At 40.5% G+C, this 23,877-nt stretch overlaps 1 protein-coding gene across 2 annotated transcripts in view; it reads right to left on the bottom strand.

The window, feature by feature from the left end:
- Positions 1-5,202: 5,202 nt before the first annotated feature.
- The window catches only part of LOC149169083 (uncharacterized), a 71,263-nt gene continuing 52,588 nt past the window's right edge, over positions 5,203-23,877 (bottom strand). Inside the window, exons 3-9 of one of the 2 annotated variants that reach the window (XM_089428548.1) lie at positions 7,157-7,214; positions 6,976-7,020; positions 6,549-6,629; positions 6,377-6,457; positions 6,067-6,147; positions 5,815-5,895; positions 5,203-5,722 (exon numbers count right to left, since the gene is read on the bottom strand). In XM_089428548.1, coding sequence (XP_089284674.1) covers positions 5,708-5,722; positions 5,815-5,895; positions 6,067-6,147; positions 6,377-6,457; positions 6,549-6,629; positions 6,976-7,020; positions 7,157-7,214 — 442 coding nt within the window. In that variant the 3' untranslated portion in view covers positions 5,203-5,707. Of the gene's footprint in view, positions 5,726-5,814; positions 5,896-6,066; positions 6,148-6,376; positions 6,458-6,548; positions 6,630-6,975; positions 7,021-7,156; positions 7,215-23,877 lie in introns of both variants that reach the window. The other variant, XM_089428547.1, reaches the window with a different exon arrangement.

Here is a 23,877-nt window from a genome sequence, read left to right as displayed (position 1 = left end):
TAATATTTTTGGAGATGTGTCAATATGTATGCAAGATGTTGATGTTACAACAAGTAGATGTCATGATGAAAAGACCATCACAAAGGTAATTTTGATTTAATGTTCATTCTTGATTTTTGAACAATATCTAGATGGGCTAATCCAAGACTACTAAAGGAAGAGTTGTAGATGTCATGTACAACTGATACTCATGTCATAGGATGAAAGATCCTGAAGGAAACATGATGTGAAAAAGGTAGCAAGGTATGAAGGTAGGCTAAATATGGACTAATGGATCACTTTCTGAAAAAAGGAAGGATGACATGACTAACATGATTCATAAATGAAAGTAATGGATGGTTTGTGCACTACGAATAAGTCCCAAAAGATGATGGCTCCATATCAAAGAAGTTCATGACATCAAAAGAAGGAGCCCTTCAAGCAGTTGATTGTCCCATGATCTCCACCTAGAGAGTTGTTGGAAGCAAGTACCTAGTTAAGAGGGAGGTTGGGTACATTCCTTCATTCGAATCGGAATATCCTCCCTAGTTGAGAGGGAGAGATAGACACATCATTCTTGTCTTCACTTTAGAGGATTGGGTAAGCATCTATCATCCGATACTTTTTGAGGATATGGTAGGGCATCCAAGATAATTGCAATCGTAAAGGGCCAATATTCTTTGAGGACCGGGAACCTAAGATAAGAATAGTCCTGGTGGAACATACTCTAAGAGAACCCGGGTGGGGTATGTTTCAAGAGAGACAATGATGATGGTGTCTATAAATCATTGATCTGAACAACATTGTGTTGTTATTTTGTGGAGAGATAGAGTTGTTAGTCAAGGCCTTACTATGTGACAATGTTGGATGATATGATGTTAAACAGATGGGTTACCAATCCGACTCCTCTTGTGAAAATTCTTCAGATTGAGAATATCCAAGTACCTTGCATGAATTATGAATACCTCCCTAGTTAAGAGGGAGAGTTGAAATATGTAACTAGGTTCGGTTTTCATAATGACATATGTAATCATGATTTTATGTATTTAATGAAATGGAAAAAAACAAATTTATTATTGTTGACCTTGAGGCATGGGTTACATGCTCAAGAGGAATTTATTTTTATAGTTCAAAGCTCCCATTGAGAGCTTCTAGGGCTTACAAGTCTTTGTCATGTATGAAAGATCCATTTAGAGCATGTTACATATTGTAATAAGAAATTATTTGAGTCAAAGTCAACTAAAATAACCCTCCAAGACCTCGTCAAATGCGAATGAACAAGTCAGCCTCTCTTGAAGATGAAGTCAACCTATTTGAAGCCTCATGAAGGGCTATATAAAGGTGACCTTGGCCTCACTAAATGCAGACTCACTCAAGGATCAAGAAGGAGTTTGATCAAGGAGAAGAAAGCCTAATACCCAACAAAGGAAGGGCAAAGAAGAGAGACATTCCTGATCTGTTTTGGGCTAAATCTCCTCCACACATGAAGATTAGGGCATCATTCTACAGCGATAGAAGTCGAAATTGAAGTCACTCAAAGGAGCCAAAGTTTGGGTCAAAGAAGAACTATTTAGCAAGCTGAATTATCAAGAGAAGGGGTCAAGGTCAAGCGAAGTCAAAAGGAGGCAAATCTATCCATATCTCAACCACACATGTGACCTAGGGTTTCTGCAAAAGGAGCTGAAAATTGCAACTCTACAACAACTAGCCAAAATTCTGAGTTAGGGCCGAAATCTAAAGTTGTGGCACAAGTTTGACTAGTGTTGATCAGAGAAGAAGTACATCCAAAAGAGGCATTGACTTGGTCTTGGGGGGGTTGTTGGTCAAAAGTCTAGGTCTTGGAATTCGTTGATTGAAGTTTCTATAAGAAGAAGAATTTTGTGGGTTTTCCTCTCAAGATTAGAGAGGTTTTGGCCCTGGGTGATCGCCTATATCTTGTGTCATTTGTCTCATTGTTCTTTATGATTTGATGGTTGTTTGATGAAGAAGAACACATAATACTAATTAAATGCAAGAAGAATCTAACTAAGAAAAGTATAAATTCTTCATAAGCAGTTATCATTAACAAAGAAATCACCTACATCTTAATGCCATAGATTTCTCAACGGAACACTCCCCATATAGGGTGGTATGGAATGCAACATGTCAGAGGTGGCATGTCGGTCGTCCCTCCCAACACTAGTGCGAAGGGACATGCCAATAGCTCCTCCCACAGAAGATCGATGTCACTAAATAGCTTTTGAATGAACACAGGTCACCATAATTGTTGTCCATTGCCTCCAGTGTTGTTTGGTATTTGTTGTGTCGTGGTTTTAATCCTTTCCTCGAACCCGCTCACTTTGATGATTTTCCTCCGCCTATTTGATCTACATATGCTCAATTTTGTGATGTTTTCATAATTGTAATGGTCAAGCTCAACAATGTGACCTCCAAGACATTGTTTGGTTTGCCATTCGATTTAGTTATTTCCTTCATCTTCATTTTGGGCACTGGACTGGTGTTGATCTTTCTTGCAGTGTTTACTTTTTCGCTAAAGCTTTTTCTTCTACTCCCCTCTCTCATTCACTAATGCTCTAGATGTACAGGTCTCTAGCTTGAGGCGCCCATCCTAGTCTATCTACTTTCTACATTTCGTTTCTTAGGCTTTATGCATCCCCTCCCTCTCCTACATTGTCACCCTTACTGCCCTCCAATCTTGTTTGTAGTCCTACTCTTTTTCCTATTGTCTAACATGCCAAGATAGAGCACTGGGTGTCGCAGGGGTGCTACCTATTATGAGGCCCATGGGGGCTCTCGTGCTTGTTAGTGAGTTGAATCATCTGCTAACCTTTATCACTTCCGAACGTCCCCTATTATTCAACCTAAGCTCAAGGAGGCAAAAAGAGGGATCGTTGGGGAGAGAGGTTGCTTATTAGATATAGACATTGCAGGGAAAGTGATGGCCTAGGTCCCTAACATTGGTTATACCCGTGGAAGACACAACCAGTACCTGCAAATAGTTGACTTGTATTGACAGATGAAGACGTTGGGACAAGTTTTGTTGGATCACAATGATGCTAAGGAGGAAATTCTCCTAGTGTTGGATGAGATTCAATTGTCTATAAAACCCATGGACTTGCACCTTCAAAGAATTGTAGACTAGCTCAACGTTACACTCAAGCTAGGCAGTTCAGCCAATGACAAAATGCATGTTGAAATGATTCCCTCTAGCTCATCTCCATCAGCATGACTTGGTATTTCTCTAGTTTTCCCTCTAGGTTTTATTGTTTACATGCATATGTCAACTAATAGGTTAGGTTGTGGAAGTCTTTGGACTAAACATTCAGTATTTTTGCTCTATTTTTTAAACTCTATGTATGACTATCTAAAAACTCAAGGTTTTCCCACCAGTCCGGTTTGTCTTGCAGCAGATTGAGGCAATACCAAAACCATGGTGTGGTTTTATTTTGATTAATCACTAAAATCTTTAACTTAAAAAACAAGAACACTAAACAATGGAAAATAAAGATTTAGTATCACGCATAATCAAACTCAAGCGCCAAAACAAAAACAAATGTTTATTCTAAACTTTCTTAATCAAAACTTAGATTGTATGTTCATGAATAAATGAGAAAATATGATTTAAAACCACGTGGTTCCAACACCAACGCATACATATTGCTAGTAAATCAAAAACTATAAATAATCATAAGAACGTGAAAAATGAGATAAAAATGGCTTCTACACAAAAGCAATAACACTCGGTCTCACCCGTTAAGGTTTTTTCCAATACATTACAACAAAATCTGTAAATAGCTTCACAATTGTTTAATCAATAGATAAATTAATATTTCCAACATGGGTCGTCATTATGATGCTACGTTACGTTAGACACAAAATTTTGGTTTGCGAGATCCACATCTACCATGTGGGGCAAGATGTTGATGTCATGGAACATGCTCTAAAATATCTTCTTCATCAAGAGGATGAAGCAAACTCATAGCTCAACCCTACTTGAGGAAAGTGCAGACCTACCCAAACAAATGTTAAACTATAATCTGGTTCATTGATCACTGATCCAGAATGAAAAAAACCATTTGTTTTTATTTCGACTTTGAGATGATGCGGCTTCGAACTCAAAATGCAACTCTCTACCTTGACAAAAATATCGATTTGTTATCTGGCCTTTTGCCACTTTAATCAATATAGAATGTTTAGAGTAGCAAAAAATAATACCTATTGTAGTGAAGAAAATGCATTGCTTTCAATACCACAAGGAGAGACACAAACTTGCAGAGAAAGCGGAGGCCTCATAGATGCATTATATGCATGCATTGATGATGAATGCCCAAGTTAACAAATCTCTATAGATTGTGGTTTACATTCTAGATTGATTAGTACTTGCGTTCAACGTAATGATTCTTCAGGGAGTACAATAATCAACACCGGATTACAGATGAAAATAAGCCACCCATATGTAGACCATCCTACTTAGCATTGCTATAATCCTTTTTATTCACTCCCATAAGTAAAACAGACATATACACTCGTTCTCTAGAAGAATGGCCTAAAGTTCCTAAATGCACAACCATAATATTGTGCAACAAATCGTGGTGACATACTGTACACAAAAGACACAATATCCAATTTCTCATATAAGAAGAAATATACTCCTGAAAGAAAGGATCATTCTATCGACAAGAAAAGAGTTCTTATACAAATGAGCAAAATGATTATAATCATCTTATATATCCATTCACCCATGTTTAACTAGATTGAGCCCTTTTCCAGTAGTTTATATCTCCTGTATGCCACATTTAGGTGAGGATTTTTGTGTCCCTTCATTTGGTCTCCTTCAAACTTGTGCAATCTCTTTGCAACTTGTATTTCATTACTTGCATATATGCATATTGTCCACTTTTTGGCTTTCTATATTCACTTCCTCTTGGAACAATGAATTAGTCTGGGAAAGCATACCTAATCTGACAGTATTGTTGTAGGAGATTAAACTTGCCTGTTGCCTCTTCAGTACTTATAAACAAACATGCAGGCACGGGTAGTCACAAACATGTGGAAAAAGCATACACAACAGCATAATATTTCTTACTTCTAATACTCGTCAGAAATACTAGTATCTGTAAGAATGCCCATTCACTGACTCAAAAACAAAGTTCTAAGAACACGCAATTTAATTTAAATTTCACAAGCAGAAAGAAATTGAAGATCAGAAAAACTTCCAAGTGATTAGTTCTGCAAATTGGCTTCCGTCACTTCTGTAATGGTTTCCATCTTTACTTGTCAGAACAAGTTGCATTTTATTCATCGAACGTCCTTGCTTTGATGCATAGATTACAAATTTAACTTCTTGAAGTCACAAGGCATTCAAACAAAAACCATAGACGCAGCTATCACACCAAGGCTGCCTTACACTAGACAAATGAAAAAGGACACAACAATCATTTCACTGAGCAGTAATTAGTCCAAAGCAAACCTCAAGTCTGACAAGACAAAATTGGTATCAAACAATCTTGAGATTTATTGTTTCTAAGTTATAGCTATTGTCCAGACTCCAAAGGAACTAAGTTGGATCAACAACATCCTTTTGTGTTTTGAGCAGCAGAAGTCAGACTGTAGCTATTCATTAAAGGTATTCTCGAGATTTTTAGCCAGGACTCTCTCAAGCACCGATTATGTGTCCCTATCTGACTCCACAAGTTCCATATGAAAAGTGCACCTCAGGCATGTAGTATCATTCCATATCCTCCTGCTACAAAAGGATGAGAAATGACTAGTAACTTTGACGATTGATCAAAACACGCACAAATAATAAATAAAACAGAGATAGAAGAAAACTACCTCTCCACATTCCTTGTCATCATTTATCTTCAAATTTGTTTCATCTGCCTCTTGATGTACCTCAACTTCCTCACCAGCTTCCTGAAGTAGATATCCGTAAGAATATGCTTAAACATTGAAACACATGCATTAACACAAGAAAAGAATTTCAAGGCCTCCTTTCTGCACACTTTGTGTTGCTATATCATAGTATTTGGGTTCTCTTTGCCAATTAATCAAAACACCCACATAGAAGAGATAGAAGAACATTACCTTTCCACCTTCCTTGTCATCATTTATCTCTGAATTTGTTTTGTCTGGTCCCTGATGAGCCTCAACTTCCTCGCCTACCTCCTGAAGAAGAAATCCAGGGAAATCCATAGGGATATGCTAGGCTTAAACATCAAAATGCAAACATGAATTGATTACAAAAAAAGACTTTTACCGCCTTCTTCCTGTATGCTGCCATAATTTTCTCATACTTGGCTCAATTTTGTGTTGCTACATCATAAAATGGGGCTCTCTTTGACACTCAATCAAACACCCACAAATAATAAATAGAATGGAGATAGAAGAACATTACCTCTCCACCTTCCTTGCCATCATTTATCACTGAATTTGTTTTGCCCGACGCCTCATGTGCCTCAACTTCCTCACCAGCCTCCTGAAGTGGAAATCAAGGGAAATCTACAGATATATGCTACGTTTAAACATGAAAACAAAAGCATGATTTGATCACAAGAAAATATTTTTACCTTCTTCTTTCTGTATGCTGCCAGAATTTTCTCATACTCTGCTCGCTTTTGTGTTGCTATATCATAATATGGGGCTTTCTCCTGCCACCAATGATAAATCAAATGAAAAATACAAATTGGAATGAAGATTCAGAGAGTTGCCAAGGAGTTAGCTTAGCCTCTAACTGGACAGCATCAGAAAATCTAGAACGGTGTTACAACATGAAGCACATACCAATTGGCAATAACAGGAATAGATAAGCACACACATACAATATGCAAGCATATAACTCCGCAATCAGATTAAAATTACAAAATTAAATTTGAAAAGGGACTGGCTACTTGCAAATCACTCCATTGTGAGTACCATGTTAAAATAACAACCTAACTGTCCACTGTACTATGCAACAATCAGCTGTTAAATATAAACATCGTAAGAATCAGAGACCTCGTATGTCAGTTCTTTCCATTTGACGCCACAAGCAATACCAATCTGGATGAGAGAATTTGAAAACAAGTTAGAAAAATAGTCTGAAAAGAGTATCAATAAATAAGAAACTTCAGAGGAAAAAAAAAAATCAGAACCAATATAAATGGGAAGAGATGGAAATGGTGCAAGAAAAGCTAACTTCTCTCATTCCTCTGACTCCGGGATTCTCCTTTTGGTAGGTTTTCCGAAATTCCTCCCTGCACAAGCCACATATCAGCACCACAAAAGCTAAAGAACTCTAGTTTTGTTTCTTGCCTTGATGTAGCCAGATTCATCCCTGCTCTAAAAGGACTGCTGATTAAAAACACATCCTAAAATACCAGTTGATAACGAAGCACATCAGTAAGTATGACAAGTGCACACTTAAGGTAGAAAATCTCAGAGGTTCCCGTGTAGGGAAAAGGGTTCCTGGATAAAGCATGACTTTCATAGCAAACAGGTATTTTAATTATTCAATAAAAATGATATTGCAGCTCATAGTGAGCATCCATCTAATATTATTTTTACATCAAACAATAGAAGGTTTAGGAAACATCCCATGCATGCTTTCTCCAGGGAATCCTTCAAACAAATAAGAACCCTCAATAGAAAGTGAAAATTCACCCATCGAAAGAATCAAAATAATATATACTATAGATATTCTCTATAATAATTTTCCAATTTCATCTTTGATGTAAAAGGATTGATACTGATCAGAAACACATCCTAAAACACAACTAATGGATAATGGAGCACGTCAGTATCAATGTTTTAAAACTCCGACTCGGCCGAGGATCGACTCCGACTCCGACTCCGAAACGGTAATGACTCGGCCGGCTCGATTTCAATGACTCGGTCGTTGTAAAAAATACATTAAATATTTATTTTTTTTATAAAAAAACATAATTTTAAAGATTTTAAACATAATTTTAAAGAAAACCATTCCTATCTATGTGATGTCCGATTCCTATCTATGTGATATCTGCAGCTATCATGCTATGACAGCATATCCATTGATGGGATTCACTCTACATTAATACTCTCCTGAGTCCTAACACAGTTGGCATAGGAATTGCAACTTGTTAAATTGTACCTTAGATAGTCTTCTACAGCCCAGACACATATGTGGCAGTCCAGCACACACTTATGAACAGATGTCGATACTTCAGTTACAGTAATTCGAGCTGTGCACTGCAACGATGCACTTCCTCTCTTGTTGACTGAGCACTATAATGCATTATATACGTAGGATTGATTACTGTTCTATTTCCACAAATTGTCCTCAACTGTTTGCATGGTATCCTTAGAAGTTTACATGTATTAGTTCAGTTTTATTCTAGCAGCTTTCTAATTTTGACTTCAGAGTTCAGTCTAAGTTGAGTTAGGTAAGATGTATGCAATCCAATTGAGAGGACAGATCTCTAGGAGAATGCATGGTTGCAAGCATCAGATCATCTACAGTAGAGATGCACTTACCTGGTTTATAACTTTATCTATGGCACACACAAGATTAATTGTTATAAATATAAATGAAGATGATAACAGGGACAATTAACTGCACCGACTATTTCCTAAGTATGTACTAATTTAGAATTACAATACAAGATAGCAGTGCACTAATATAAAGAAAAGAAACCCAAGTCATTTTCTTTTCAAGGAAAAGATCCAGTAATTTTATTTCTGAGATAGGAACAAAACTTCATTTATATATGCCATGGGCATTCCTGCTGGCTGATGACCCGAACATATATAAGCAAGAAACAAAAACTGAAGTCTATGAGAAGGCCATAGAGGCTAATATTTTCAGCCTAAAGTTCAGCATTGGATCTGTAATTCATCAATCTGTGGACATATACATTGTCATTGGAACAGGGTCTGAAAATCCGCAGCCAACTTATGTATATCATTCATATTTTGAAAAAATGGCATGAACTCATGATTCTATGCCCTCAAGACTGACTCGGTGGAGGAAACGGCCGAGTTGGCCGAGTCAGCCATGACTCGGCCGAGTCATTCAATGACTCGGCCGAGTCATGGCTGACTCGGCCAAATGAACCGTTTCCTCCACCGAGTCAGTCCTGAGGGCATCGAATCGGACCAACTCGGCCGTTTCCGTTTCGGAACGGCTGTTTCTTAAAACACTGAATGGGACAGCAAAGGAATGCTAAGGCAAACATGGGACAGCAGCAAGCATGGACAGCATGACAAGCATGGTGCTGCAAGCACATGAGACAAGCTGTATGTCAACATGGTTCAGCATACCACATGGGACAGCAGTGTGGCAACATGATGCTGCAATGGCACATGGGACAGTTGTGGTAGCATGGTGCAACAATGGCACATGGGACAGCAGTGCAGCAGTATGATGTGTACAGCATGGTCATGAGGTTCAGCATTGTGATGATGGTTGCAGCATAGTGCAGCATGGTGAGGTGCAGCATGATGACGAGATGCAACACAATGATAGGTGAAGGAGTCACCTCGGAGAATCAGTTGAAGCAGCATGTCTTCAACTGATCTCATGTATCATCTTCTTAGAGATGATCTATACTCTTATCTAGATAAGTCAAAGTGTTGACTTCTGTTGTCAATGTACTATCTCTCTCTTTCTCTCTCTCTCTGCTCAACTATTGAAGAACATATAAGAAGAATTGATCAAGGGTTTCCCCACATTGGGGTTTGTCCCTGGCTAGCACCACACCTTGTGTCCTCTTGTCTTGGCTTGTCTTCTGCGATTTATGTTTATGTTCTATCTACAGTTTACTTTAATGCTGATGTGATTGCTAGTCTAGAAAAGATATTGAGCTAACTATGAAAATTGAAATAAATTGTTCTAAGCATAGAAAATACCTAAAATTAACATGGTGTCAGAACTGAGGTGAAGACAAAGCCCAAGCTAGAGTGAAAGAGCAATCATTGAAGACAGTTGGGAAAGGACAAAAGGATCAATGGATTCCTCATCCCTCTTCAAATTCACCAAGGGTGAAGTCGAAGCAGAGAATATTATCAGAATGGCGCAGCAAAAGCTTCTGATGGCCCACCTAAAGATCACTTCAATGGGAAGTCTGGATCCAAGGGTAGAAAGAAAGATAGATGCCTTGTTTGTAATAAGTTCAACCATTATGCGAAGGAGTGTCTGAATGGCAGGGACACATCTCTTGATGAAGATAACAATCATTCCAAGGACATCTTCAATGATCAGAGGAATGAGAGGTAATGCAAGTCATCAAGGAAACGGTCGACTCTTCATAGAAAGCAAGGAACCCCAGGTATGAAGAATCAAATGTTGTTTCTAATAAGATAAAGAAGCGTTATCTTGTATTGGCCCTCTCCTTCAAATTCTGTGGGAATCTGGCTTATTGATTGTAGTGCTTCAAGGCACTTCATCAGATAGAAGGGTGATCTCTCTAATTTAGTAGAGATGGAAACAATCATGGCATTATACTTGGAGCCGATGCCACCTATCCCGGAAAGGGTGCAGGGAATATTACCCCTCAATTGAATGAGGGTAACTCAATTCATTTACGAGAATCTCTTTATGTCCCTGATCGCAAGAAGAACCTGGTGTCCATTTCAACAATGGAAGTCAAAGGTTTCAGTGTGGCATTCATCGATGGAAAGGTACATGTTTGAAAATGGAATTTTCAAAGATGCTTTTGAGTTCAGGGTTGCATCAAGTTGCAGGAGGTCCATTCGGGACCATGTCAGTTGTCACATCTCATCTATAGGACCAAAGGTCTACTTATTATGGGACACTACCCAATGTGAGTCAGATGATGGTAGGGATGCCTGAATCCAAGAAGAGCATGAAGGTACATGTCCAAGATGTACCGAAGGAAAATCTTACCAAGGGGCCATTCCCCTCATAGCGGATCCATAGGTTTGGAACAACCCGAGGATTTTGAGATTCATGACCGGGAATCTCATGTATACAGGTGGAAGAAAGCCCTCTATGGCTTGAAGCAAAACACCCTCGGCGTAGTATGAGAGGATTGATAGTTGTTTGATGAAGTTGAGATTCACTAGGAGTAAAGTTGATCCAAACCATTGCTCGAAGGTTGTGGATGATAGACCTCTCATACCGGCACCTTCTGAGGACGACCTATTTCTGACAGGTGCAGACCCTCTCATTTGCAGAAGTAAGAGGGAGTTGGATTCCGGATGTGGAATGGTAAACTGCAAGCCTGTGACTACCTCGAGGATCTTAACTTTCAGAAGTTATATGGTAGTGATGCCGAACCAGATTTGGGAAATGCCTCTGAGTTTCATAAACTCATTCGCATTGATGTTCTTGGTGAACTTCCGTCCGGATATATGTTTTGCAGTTAGCATGTTGGGCTCATATTTTGGTTGAGCCTCACTAGATTGGTGATAAGAATCTTCTCAGATATCTTCGGGGCACAATCCCTCATGGATTGAGATACACTGCCGGAAATATGAAACTGCATGATTATTCGAATGTTGACTGGGCAGGCAGTGTGAAGGATCTCAAGAGCACTTCTGAGTGTTGATTCTCTTTGGGTTTTGCTCGATATTCTGGATGAGCAGAAAGCAGAAGTCGGTTGCTATAAGCACCGCTGAGACCGAATACATAGCTACGAGTATGACCTCGTGTGAAGCTGCCTGGTTGCGGAAGCTCTTTAGTGAGCTGTTTGTACACATGATGGATACCACCGTGATCTTCTGTGTCAACCAGGGGGGATTCGATTGTTGAGGAATCCTGTATTCTATGATTGCTCCAGTATATAGACATCAGATACTACCTTATCTGGGATATGGTACGTCGATGAGCGAGGAGGCTCTATCGCATTGAGACTGATGTACAGGTCACAGAAATTTTGTCAAAGCCCCGAGGAAAGGTCAAATTTGTGACTTTCCCGAACGACTTGGAGTCGTTGAGAGACCTTCTTATGAGGGTCCTGCATGTTGCATGCATTGAGCTCTGGGAGCTCCGGGGGGCTTGGGGTACTTATTGGAGCAACAAGCGACCATAGGGCGACTCACCCTCCCCTAATGGTGTGTTGTGTACAGGGTGAATGGCTTAGCCTTCCCCTGTGATACCCCGTGGCGACTTAGGGACAGGATGAGTGGTTCTCCTGTCGAGGCATCCTACCCATGCAGTCTGGGACTCATGGGAAGTACATCTCATCTGGCCAATGAGCAAGGAAATGGGGTTAGGGACCATAGTAGTACTATCGATGGACACATCGTTGTATCTACCGTACTCCCTATGCTAGAATGACCTCCATTGATCTGGGATCGATGACACTGATCTGGGATCAGTATGAGTGGTTTGAGACACTCTCTTGTGATATTGATCTAGGATCAATGAAACTGACTTCGGGTCAGTAAGAGTGGTATGACACACTCTCCTCATATGGAACTGACTTCGGGCAATAGAGAATGGTATGAGACATTCTCGATCAATTCTTCTTCTTCATGGTTCAGCAGAGCAGAGCAGTGTGGGACACTAATGGCAAAGATGACTCAGTATGTCAGCTTCAGTGCATACTAGAGGCAGAATAAATTTTTTTGGTTGCTTTGTAGGAAGCAAGGGTTCCTGGACAATAGCATATGACTTTCATAGCAACCACATATGCTAATTATTATATGAACATACTCTTGCAACTCATGTTGAATGTTAACTCCCAACCCTGTAAGCAGATCAAATCAGACTCTATCTGAAAGTTTCCAGCCTTTCGGAAGATCATATATGGAGGAGAAGCATACTTTCATGAGAACATCTTAGGCACATCTTCCAAGGACAATCATGGCCTGCTGTCCATTGCCTTCGAGAAACAAGTTGCACTGTGTTCCAACTCTGATATGAAGCATATCAGATCTATTTCAAATCCACGTCTAATGAGGTAGCTAACTCCCTAAGCTACGTTCTTGGGATATGCACATGGAGGACCAACATATGGAGGTTGCTTACACCTCAAGCTAAGTCAAATTCACCTGTGAAGACTTTCTGTTATTTTGCATGATCAATAAACAAGCTTGAAAATTACTTATTCCAAGCACCTTTTTCGAGATTTAATGAGAGATAAGTCAACCTTAAAGGAGGGTGCTACTGTTACTGCTATTGGTGTGATGGAGAGCACAGTTTTTGGATCTCTTTCGCATGACATAGGGTGTTGAGTATGTTTGCTTGGTAAGGAGACGCACTTCTTAAGGAATTTTCAAGCAGTTGAAGTGCCATTTTTTGGTCTGCTTCGTATGTCATCTGTGCCGCTGTTATGACTGTTCTCAACCAGAAAAAGGCAGTACTGCACTTTGGCCTTTCAGCATGACATGGCACTTTCTTGGTGTGCTTTTGTGCCAATTTTTAGAGCTATGTTGTGCTCCATTCTTAGAAAACAAAGCACGGACTTGGAGAACCAAAAATAGATGAAAGGGGTCGCAGTTATTAGTCTACTTCCTCTGACTGTTCCTCCATGAGGAGAGAAGCTGGTTTTATGATTGATTTGCATGCATGGTTGGCCCTTTAGAAGAGATATTAGCAGGGATATGGCCCATGGGCACCAGTTTTTGCATGCCATCGCCCACAAGTAGTGTATAAACTAGTAAGGATGGCATTCACCTAAGCCTCTTTTAGATGGCATTCCTTAAACTGTTGTTTTTTGCCTCATATCAGCATCCAGTCAAGAGCATGAAGGTGTTGTCATGGTGTTATTTTTTAGGATACTTATGCTATTTTTATAATAACGGCACAGCATCTTTGAAGGACAAGGCCACTGTTTTTGGGATCAATTTGATGCTATTTCCAGATTTGAATAGAGGCACTGCTATTGGGTGTGCATGAGGTGTCTTTGTGATATAATTTTATCTACTTTTGAAAGGATAAATTTAGCCAAAAGGGGCAATTCCTTTCTGGTCTTTTTTGCCGCTATTTTCAGATAATGGATGCTAATTGTTGAACCCAGAATTAGAATTGCTTTTGTGTGCCAAATTCAGTGAGTAATGAATGTGCAGAATGCCATTTTAGGATGCTTCTGTACCTGATTTTCACAGCTAGGAGGGCACCCTGCATGATGAGGCTTTGTGTACCTTGTTACCCACCCAAGTGGGTGACTCCCAGGATAAAAAAAAAAACTTTTCTCCCATTCTGTTCAGCTTGCCAGCCAGCGGTAATATGTGATCTACAGAACGCCAGCCTCGAAGGCCCTCCACCTATGCTCTGGTCAGTGCTTTGTGACATCTAGCTTACTTATCAAATGAAGATGGGTCATCCCTTATAAGGTACATTAATCATGCTTCTCATCAAGTGCTTTCATTCAATGTTTAATAGCATGTTAGTGTGAGTCACGGGTTGAATTGGATGATTGAACACTTCTGGTCGTATTTTTGTTCCCTTGTGGTTATCCCTTGATCCTAGTCAAGTTTGACCTTCTTGGAGGCTTTTTCTTTCTATGGTCCAGAAGGGGGATGAATAGGAGGCACTGATTGATGTTGAGTGCCCATGGTAATCCATATTTAACACTTTCTATTTTTCCCTGGTTTCATGTCCCAATCTTCAAGTTCATTGTTATCTATCACCAATATCGGTTCCCTGTTTTCCCATTCTTGAGTAGGGGATTGGAAACTTTGCCCTCAAAGGTTGATGCAGCAGAAAGAAAAGAAAAAGCATGAGCCATAAAGATAAAATGCAAAATATTGGCTAGGATAAAAGAAAGTGCCCAGACAGAAGCCTAGCCTGAGCTCTACCCCCCTCATTAGCCCTCACCCAGTTCCTACCTAGCTAATGCATGAGCAAACCAAAATGAAAAGGAACTTTGATATCCCAACCCTGATGAATGACAAACTACTTCATCTTAAAGGGAAATAAATGCATGAATCAAGCTTATAGCCCAAACTATGCAAGAAAAATTTTAAAAATAAAAATAAAAATAAACAAAGAAAAAAGTGCACAAGAGGGGTGATAAAAATAGGCAGAGGGATAACTCAGGTCCCACTATTGCTCCCTCTACAATTATAACGCTTAAGAATGATGGCATTTCATAGTCAGTACCCATATGGTAGCATCCTCCATGAAGTAAACCCCCACTGTAACACTTTTCACTTGCACTTCCTGATTGATGGATTGATCTAGGAACTGCTCCTTCCCTTGAGGTTGGAAACACCTAATAGGGCCACTAGATAACCCTCCCATACCTAAGCATGGTAACTTGTTTACAAACCCTAAGATAAAAATACATTTGAAGATGATACTTGTGTGAAGCAATGTTGCAAACATCGGCGAAAAAACCCAAAAAATCGGCAACATCGCAATTTTTTCCAGTTACCGAAAAATCGTGATTTTTTCCTTTGGCAAATTTTTCCCAATTCTTGCCAATTTTTTCCAATCTTTCCTGATTTTTGCCGATTTTTTCCAATTTTGAAAAAGTGAATATATTTTGTATTTTTTAATATGTGTCACGATTTGCCGATTTTTTCACCAATGTTGCCAAAAAGATGTTTTTTCGAGCCTTGCCAATTTTTTCAACACTGATGTGAAATACTCTTGTGCCTTTTGCATTAGACATGGTTCACTGTGATACATGTATGATTTCTTTTACCATGATCATGATCTCACTTTATTTTGAGGGTATGCTACAAATAATGTCTCCCAGATACGATAGCTATCCCTTAAGGGATTGACTAATACATCTCCAACACTTCAGAGAGGATATCCAACCCCACTTGATGACACTTTCTGGCATTATAGCCAAGGCATTGACCACCCAGAGAAGAGCGTTGACCTTCGGATTGATCCAACATTGATGATGACCCACTGCTTTCCCTCCAGAGATTGAAACACTACTTCAGGAAAGCAAAATGTTGCTAGGAAAGATGGTGTGCCCTAGTGACGACAAGATGCCCCCCGACTAGCCTTGCACATTCTTGATGAATGTTGCCCTTTTCCTAGACCAGTTTATGGATGATGATGACTTGATATCCCTTTAAAAGAGATGGTGCAACTTTCTTGATGATGGCATCACCATGTTGAGGCCTAGGTTGATGACATGGGCTTGGTTCATGGAAATATCTTGATATGGAGGGTTTTGCTTGACCATTGTACACCTTGTTGATGAGATGGCTTTGAGTGAGGAGCACTCATAAGACTCATCTTTTGCACCTTGTTGATGTAGATTTTCACTTTTGGATGATGGTGTCACCCTTGGAGGCCTTTTTACTCACACTAGCAGGTTAAAATGAGGCCAACTCTTATATTTTATTATTATGAGAGCTACCTTTAGGTTGACTTATGACCTTTTTAAAATTGGAAACTAGGGCCAAACTCCATGTTTGTCATCTTATTTATGGCAGCTGATATTTTTCTTGGATCCCTCTCATCGAGAGGTGTAGGATTGGTCTAAACATCATCCGATTCCGATAAGTATTCATGGAGTTATGAATTTATTTGTGTTATAAGACAAGTCGTCAAGGTCGGCCAGCAACCAAATAAACCCCACGTGCTCAACGTTTTAGTATAAAAGGAGATGACTTGAGAGTCATTTCACACACACTTCTATCTTGATTTCTCTCCACTTGTCTTGGGTTTTAGTGGAAGAGAAATCTAGGAGTGCAAGCCCTAGACATTGGAGGAAAAGAGGCTGCCCTAGCTGCAGCAAAAAAGGCAGGCCAGCAAAGCGATGGAAGGGTTCTATCCGTGGACCTAAAGGAGCTTAAGGAAAAAGCCTAACGCAGTCCTAAAGGCAGCCCTAAACACTGTCCTAAAGGCAGCCTAAACGCAGTCCTAAGGCAGCCCAAACGCTGTCCTAAAGGCAGCCCTAACACAGTCCTAAAGGCAGCCCTAACGCTATCCTAAGGCAGCCCCAAACTACGCTATCTCAAGGGTATCCTAGCCGTTGTTAAGATGAAGATAGACGCTGTCCTAAACATACCAATGGTGCCCTAGACGCAAGCCTAATGCAGCTGAAAGGGAGGACTGTTTTAAGGCCTAAAACAAGGCACCGAGCTGGTGAAAGGAGGCCGAGGGTAGGCCAAGTTGAAGAAGGGTTGTTTGGGGCAGCGAAAAGGTGAGCTGTAGGTGACAACATGGGACTCTGGTAGGCCGCAGTCCTAACCACCTCAAAACAGGGACAGCATGGAGAGTTTGAGGGCTCAAACATGCCGAGGACAGCAATGCTAGCAAATGGGACAGTTGGGCTACATGGTGCTGCTAAGACACATGGGACAGCAGCAAGGTATAGCATGACTGTTAGGGACAGCAGCTACAGCAATATATCTAGGCAGCAGTGGCAAGGGACAACTGCATAGTAAATGGGACCAATGTTTTAAGACTCCGACTCCGACTCCGACTCGGCCGAGGATCGACTCCGACTCCAAAACGGTAATGACTCGGCCGGCTCGATTTCAATGACTCGGTCGTTGTAAAAAATACATTAAATATTTATTTTTTTTATAAAAAAACATAATTTTAAAGATTTTAAACATTATTTTAAAGATTTTCATTCATGTTTCCAAACACACAGCATTATAATATAGATGGAAGACAACATATGATCAAAGTAGGCTCATGAACCAATCCATTATATCAAAATGGTACCCAATGGCAATACATAGTCAACTGTCATACATGATCGAAGACTCAAAACAAAAAACACATAACCAAGGAGGCTAGAAATGGCCTCTACAACAAAAGTAAACTGTGACGGTGACCAGACTCCAGTACTAGTACTACAGTACTACTGGGCCACTGGCTAGTAGCTACTGTCAGAGGAGCCAAGATCACGTCGATCAATCTCTGGATCATCATCATCAGAGTCAGACAGGGGGCCCCATGGCTCCTCCTCATCATCATCATCCCCAACTGCAACTGTAGAAGTGGTACCACTAGCAGGCTGTGCAACTGCAGCAGATGCAAGCTGAGATAGAGTAGATATGCGGCTGCGCTTCTGTCGTGGCTGAGCAGAGGAAGCACCTACAACTGGAGTCCCTGCTGGCTGTGAGACTGAGGCTGGTGGATTGGGATCTGCATTCAACTGAATAGGCTGAAGTTGAACAGCATGTTCAAGTTCAACTGATGTCTCCAGATCTAAATCTAAATCAAGATCCTCATCAGGATCAAACTCTGCTGGACAACTCTCCACTACCCAATCTGATGTTGGATCAATGTCTTCCAACACAATGGGATCTGAATCCGGTCTTTTGTTCAGCAAATGGTTTCGTCTGAGCCGGAGGTTGTATTGGACAAAAACTAGATCATTTAACCGTTTTTGATCCAAACGGTTTCTCTTCTTTGTGTGAATCCTCTCAAAGACAGCCCAATTGCGCTCACACCCAGATGCACTGCAAGTTTGACTCAAAATATGAATTGCAAACCTTTGCAATTCAGGACAATGGCCACCAAAGGCCTCCCACCATTGTGCTGCAAAAAACATAGGAGTGTAATGAGTTAGCTCAACAAAATTACAAATTATATCTAACTTTCAAATTATAAACGATTTAACAAACTTTAAAAAAAGGTAAAACTATTAAGAATTTGAAAATTGAAATTTTTGTTTACCTGGCTCATCTGCTTCTCTTGCAATCTTTGCTAGGTTCTTCCCAAAGGTACCTGCTGCATTGCTGAAGACATTGGCCTGTCGGTGTATCTCCAGCTGATCAGACTCCAATGGGATCATGCGTTCAATGCAATCAACCAGTCCATCTCTGACCTTCCCCGTCAAAGCTCCTGACTCCTTAGCTTTATAATGATACCGTGGGTTCAAAAAATACCCAGCTGCATGTATAGGGCGATGGAGTTGATTGTTCCATCTTTCATCAATGATTGCCCAAATGGGCCCATACCTTGCCACTCTATCCTTGTATACCGTCTTTATTTGCTCCTTTGCTTGATCCATAGCCTCATAAATGAAGCCCATAGCCAACCTTTCCCCATCCACCAACCGCAACACCTTAACTAGTGGCTCAGCAAGCTTCACAATCTCTGCTGCCTTTCTCCAAAAAGTTTCTTCATGGACTTTCCTTTTCAATTCTTTGCCTTCTGGTTTGTTAGACCAATTGCTTTGATTCCATTCATCACTGGAAAACATCTTTTGCAAGTTTCTATGTTGGGAAAGCATAGATTGCAATGTCAAAAAATGTGTAGCAAATCTAGTGATGGCAGGCCTAATAATATCCTTGCCCCCAGTGTGTTTCCTCATGAGGCTCAAAACCAATGTATGATTGTAGATAAATTTTGTTATGCTTTTGGCATGATCTATAGTGTTTTTGACCCAATCTAATTTTCCAATATCCTCAAGCATGAGGTCTATGCAATGTGCAGCGCATGGGGTCCAAAATATGGTCTTGTGTTTTTCCTCTAACAGTTTACCAGCAAGAACATAGTTAGAGGCATTATCTGTGATGATTTGAACAACATTAGCCACCCCCACCTCCTCAACAACCTGATCCAATAGCTGAAACAACAAGTGGCCATCTTTTATCTTATTAGATGCATCAACTGATTTTAAAAACATGGTTCCCTGTGGGCAGAAGACAAGAAATTTTATGATGGTACGGTTTCTTTGATCAGTCCATCCATCTGACATGATGGTACACCCTGTTCTTGCCCATGAGTCCCTGAACTCTTGCAAATACTCATTAATGGATTGAATTTCTTTCTGCAAACGAAACCCCCTTAGCTCATGCATAGTAGGGCCTTTGAAGCCTTTTCCAGTAGCATGTATGGCATCAAACATAGGCTCATAATATGGTGAACGAGCAGCATTAAAGGGGATATCAGCATCATACCACCATCTAGCTATGTAATCACAAGCAGTCTCCCTCAATTCTTTCTTCCAATGGTCATCTAAAGTGGGCTGCATTTGAGTTTTACTAACTTCAGGACCATGTGCATCTGATGGAGAGGAGGGAGTGAAATAACTTTTGATAGTCACATCACCCTTTTTCAAATTCATTCTACCCTTTCCCTTATCTTGAACAGAAGCAAAAGAGGGAGGAACATATCGGAAAGGGTTGGATGCCTCAGTTTGAGGGATAGAGGAAGAACCCTCAAAATCATAGTGGGGGTTGGTAGCCATCATTTTTTGTATCTCCCTCTTCCTCCCAATTTCAGCCTGTATGTCTTTTTGCCTAGCCTTATCTTCTTTAAATTTCTCAAAGCTGGCCAACAAATTCTTTCTAATCTCCCCAATTTCTGGTGAGGTACATGGGGTAATTTGGCCTCTAATCCCTGCCAAGTGTTGTTTCAGCCTATTAATGCCCCCAGGACCTTCCTTAATTTTCCTATGGCAAAATTTGCATTGCATTTGACTATCAACCATTTCAACATATGCCCAAGCAGGATCTCTTGCTCTAGGTGCCATTTTTTGACTAGGAAATGAAAGCAAACAATCTGAAAATGACAAAAAAAAAAAAAAAAAACATTGATTCAATGTTCATTTATTTGACAAAAAACACTCTCTAAGCTTTCTAGATATGCACCTAAAATTTACTAAGCAAAAACAGATTTATAGAGGTGGAAAAAAATACCTCCAGGCACAAACTGCCTCCTCAAGCTTGCTCCAAGAATCAGCTCCTCAATGCTGCTCCAAATGGCTGCCCAAGAAGCTCCTCACTCCAGCTACAATGCTCCTCCAAGACTCCTCACTGCTGCTCTAAAACAAGTTCAAGAACTGCTCACTAACTCTCAAAGAAGACTCTCACTCAAATGCATAAGACTGCTGTGTGTGAATGAGAGCACTTGGGTGTGTTAAATAGGGTTTGGGAGGGGGAAATGGACCCCAAAAATCATGAATGATATTGGTATAACAGTTTGACATCCAAAACAAACATTAAACATTTTTAAAATCCCAAAAAAATCATTTTTTTATTGTTGTTTACGCGTGGAGGGTCGTCCCTTTGTGACTCGGCCGAGTCAAATCGGAAACAGCCGGGTTGGCCGAGTCATGGGTGACTCGGCCAACCGGACCGTTTCCTAGGCCGGGTCACTCTGCCAGCTATCAACTCGGATCAAGCCGGCCGTTTCGGTTTCGAAACGGTCGTTTCTTAAAACAGGGAAGATAATACAGTCGGACAGATGGATCAATGGATGGAGTTCTCCCTAGTTGAGAGGGAGTGTTAAAATTGGCAATTAAGGCCAAACTCCATGTGGGTCATCTTATTTATGGCAACTGATATTTTTCTTGGATCCCTCTCACTGAAAGGTGTAGGATTGATCTAAAGATCATCCGATTCCGATAAGTATTCATGGAGTTATAAATTTATTTGTGTTATAAGACAGTTCGTCAAGGTCGGCCAGCAACCAAATAAACCCCACATGTGCTCAACATTTTAAGTATAAAGGAGATGACTTGAGAGCTATGTTGCAGGAAACGTGGGGTAGGAGGGCGTTTCCGTACGAAAACGAGTATGAAACGCTGAAACGCGTTTGGTACGGCCCTGAAACGCGTTTCAGGCCGTACTGCCACGTTTCACGAAACTGAAACGTGGCCAGTACGGCCTGAAACGCGTTTCAGGGCCGTACGACCCACGTTTCAGCATTTACTTGTGTTTTTCTAAATTTTTATTTATTTATTTGTTTTCTAACCTATTCTTACGTTAGCCTAGTGACTTCTAGTTGCTTCCAGATGCCTGTCTAAAGTTATAAAAGTGAACTTTTGCCCTAGTGTTGACATGCAGTTCATGGTAATGTTAAATTCTTAAAGTAAAAGTGATATTCTCCTTTATTTTTCATTTTCATCCTTTTACTTAAATTTTTAACATTACCATGAAATGACTCAGGATGTTTGAGAGTGGTTTCGCCCTCATTGGATTTCATATGGAGAAAGTAGAATTTTAGATCTCACTCAAAATCCAGCAGACTTATCTGTTTTTCAGGATTTCAGGATTGGAGGGATTGCAATGTTTCCATTGGATTTTATCATGTACTAGGGTATGGAACTTGTATTTAATCGAGAGAACCAAGCCCTCTATGCAGGGTACTAGGGTATGAAACTTGTATTTAATCAAGAGCACTAAGGTCATTCGACTATGTAGGAGGAGACTCCCAATCAAGCATGAGACAAAAAATTAGAAATTTCTCGTGGCTGATTTTGGATATTTCTATTTTCATTATGTGATTATTCATGAGTAAATGTGATGTAAATTTAGATGCTTATAGTTTATGCATTGACAATTGACAATTTTATCATAATGTAATAAATTGGAATGTATCATATATGCTTTATGATTGCACATATTTCTTAAATGTCCTAATATATATATATATATATATATATATATATATCGCATTTCCCCGTTTCCAAAATTTGGGGAGGTCGCGTTTCGTATCGCTTCCCGTTTCGGAAACTCGTACCCGTTTCCCCGTTTCGTGCAACCTTGCTTGAGAGTCATTTCACACACACTTCTATCTTGATTTCTCTCCACTTGTCTTGGATTTTAGTGGAAGAGAAATCTAGGAGTGGAAGCCCTAGTCGTTGGAGGAAAAGAGGTTGCCCTAGCCGCAGCAAAGAAGGCAGGCCAGCAAAGCAATGGAAGGGTTCTATGTGTGGACGTAAAGAAGCTTAAAGAAGAAGCCTAACGCAGTCCTAAAGGGAGCCCTAAACGATGTCCTAAAGGCAGCCCTAGACACAGTCCTAGGGCAGCCCTAAACGTTGTCCTAAAGGCAACCCTAAACGTTTTCCTAAAGGCAGCGTAAACGCAGTCCTAAGGCAGCCCTAAACGTTGTCCTAAAGGCAGCCCAAAGGTTGTCCTAAAGGAAGCCCCAACGCTATCCTAAGGTAGCCCAACCTACGCTATCTCAAGGGTATCCCAGCCGTTGTTAAGATGAAGATAGACATTGTCCTATACATACTAATGGTGCCCTAGACGCGGGCCTAATGCAGCTGAGAGGGAGGATTGTTTTAAGGCCTAAAACAAGGCACCAAGCTGCTGAAAGGAGGCCGAGGGTAGGCCGAGTTGAAGAATGGTTGTTTGGGGCAGCAAAAAGGTGAGTTGTAGGTGACAGCGTGGGACTATGATAGGTTGCAGTCCTAACCACCTCAAAACAGGGACAACATGGAGAGCTTGAGGGCTCAAACATGCCCAGGACAGCAGTGCTAGTAAATGGGACAATTGGGCTACATGGTGCTGCTAAGACACATGGGACAGCAGCAAGGTATGGGAAGGCTAAGGGGATAGCAACAAGGTATAGCATGACTATTAGGGACAGCAACTACAGCAATATATCTAGGCAGCAGTGGCAAGGGACAACTACATAGTAAATGGGACAGCAAAGGAATGCTAAGGCAAACATAGGACAGCAGCAAGCATGGACAGCATGACAAGCATGGTGCTGCAAGCACATGAGACATGATGTATGTGAACATGGTTCAGCATACCACATGGGGCAACAGTGTGCCAACATGATGCCGCAATGGCACATGGGACAGCTGTGGCAGCATGGTGCAACAATGGCACATGGGACAGCAGTGCAGCAGTATGATGTGTACAGCATGGTCATGAGGTCCAACATTGTGATGATGGGTGCAGCATGGTGTAGCACCGTGAGGTGCAACATGATGACGAGATGCAGCACAATGATAGGTGAAGGAGTTACCTTGGAGAATCAATTGAAGCAGCATGTCTTCAACTAATCTCATGTATCATCTTCTTAGAGATGATCTATGCTCTTATCTAGATAAGTCAAAGTATTGGCTTCTGTAGTAAATGTACTATCTCTCTCTTTCTCTCTCTCTCTGTTGAACTATTGAAGAACATATAAGAAGAATTGATCAAGGGTTTCCCCACATTGGGGTTTGTCCCTGGCTAGCGCCACATCTTGTGTTCTCTTGTCTTGGCTTGTCTTTTGCGATTTATGTTTATGTTCTATATGCAATTTACTTTAATGTTGAAGTGATTGCTAATCTGGAAAAGATATTGAGCTAACTG

Source organism: Pinus tabuliformis, chromosome 4_2 (genome assembly GCF_031772625.1).
Source record: "Pinus tabuliformis cultivar Carrire ecotype Pingquan chromosome 4_2, CPIR1, whole genome shotgun sequence".
In the NCBI taxonomy this organism is placed as follows: Eukaryota; Viridiplantae; Streptophyta; class Pinopsida; order Pinales; family Pinaceae; genus Pinus; species Pinus tabuliformis.
The sequence above is the reverse complement of the archived record's forward strand: the minus strand, read 5'-3'. Positions and strand labels throughout refer to the sequence as shown.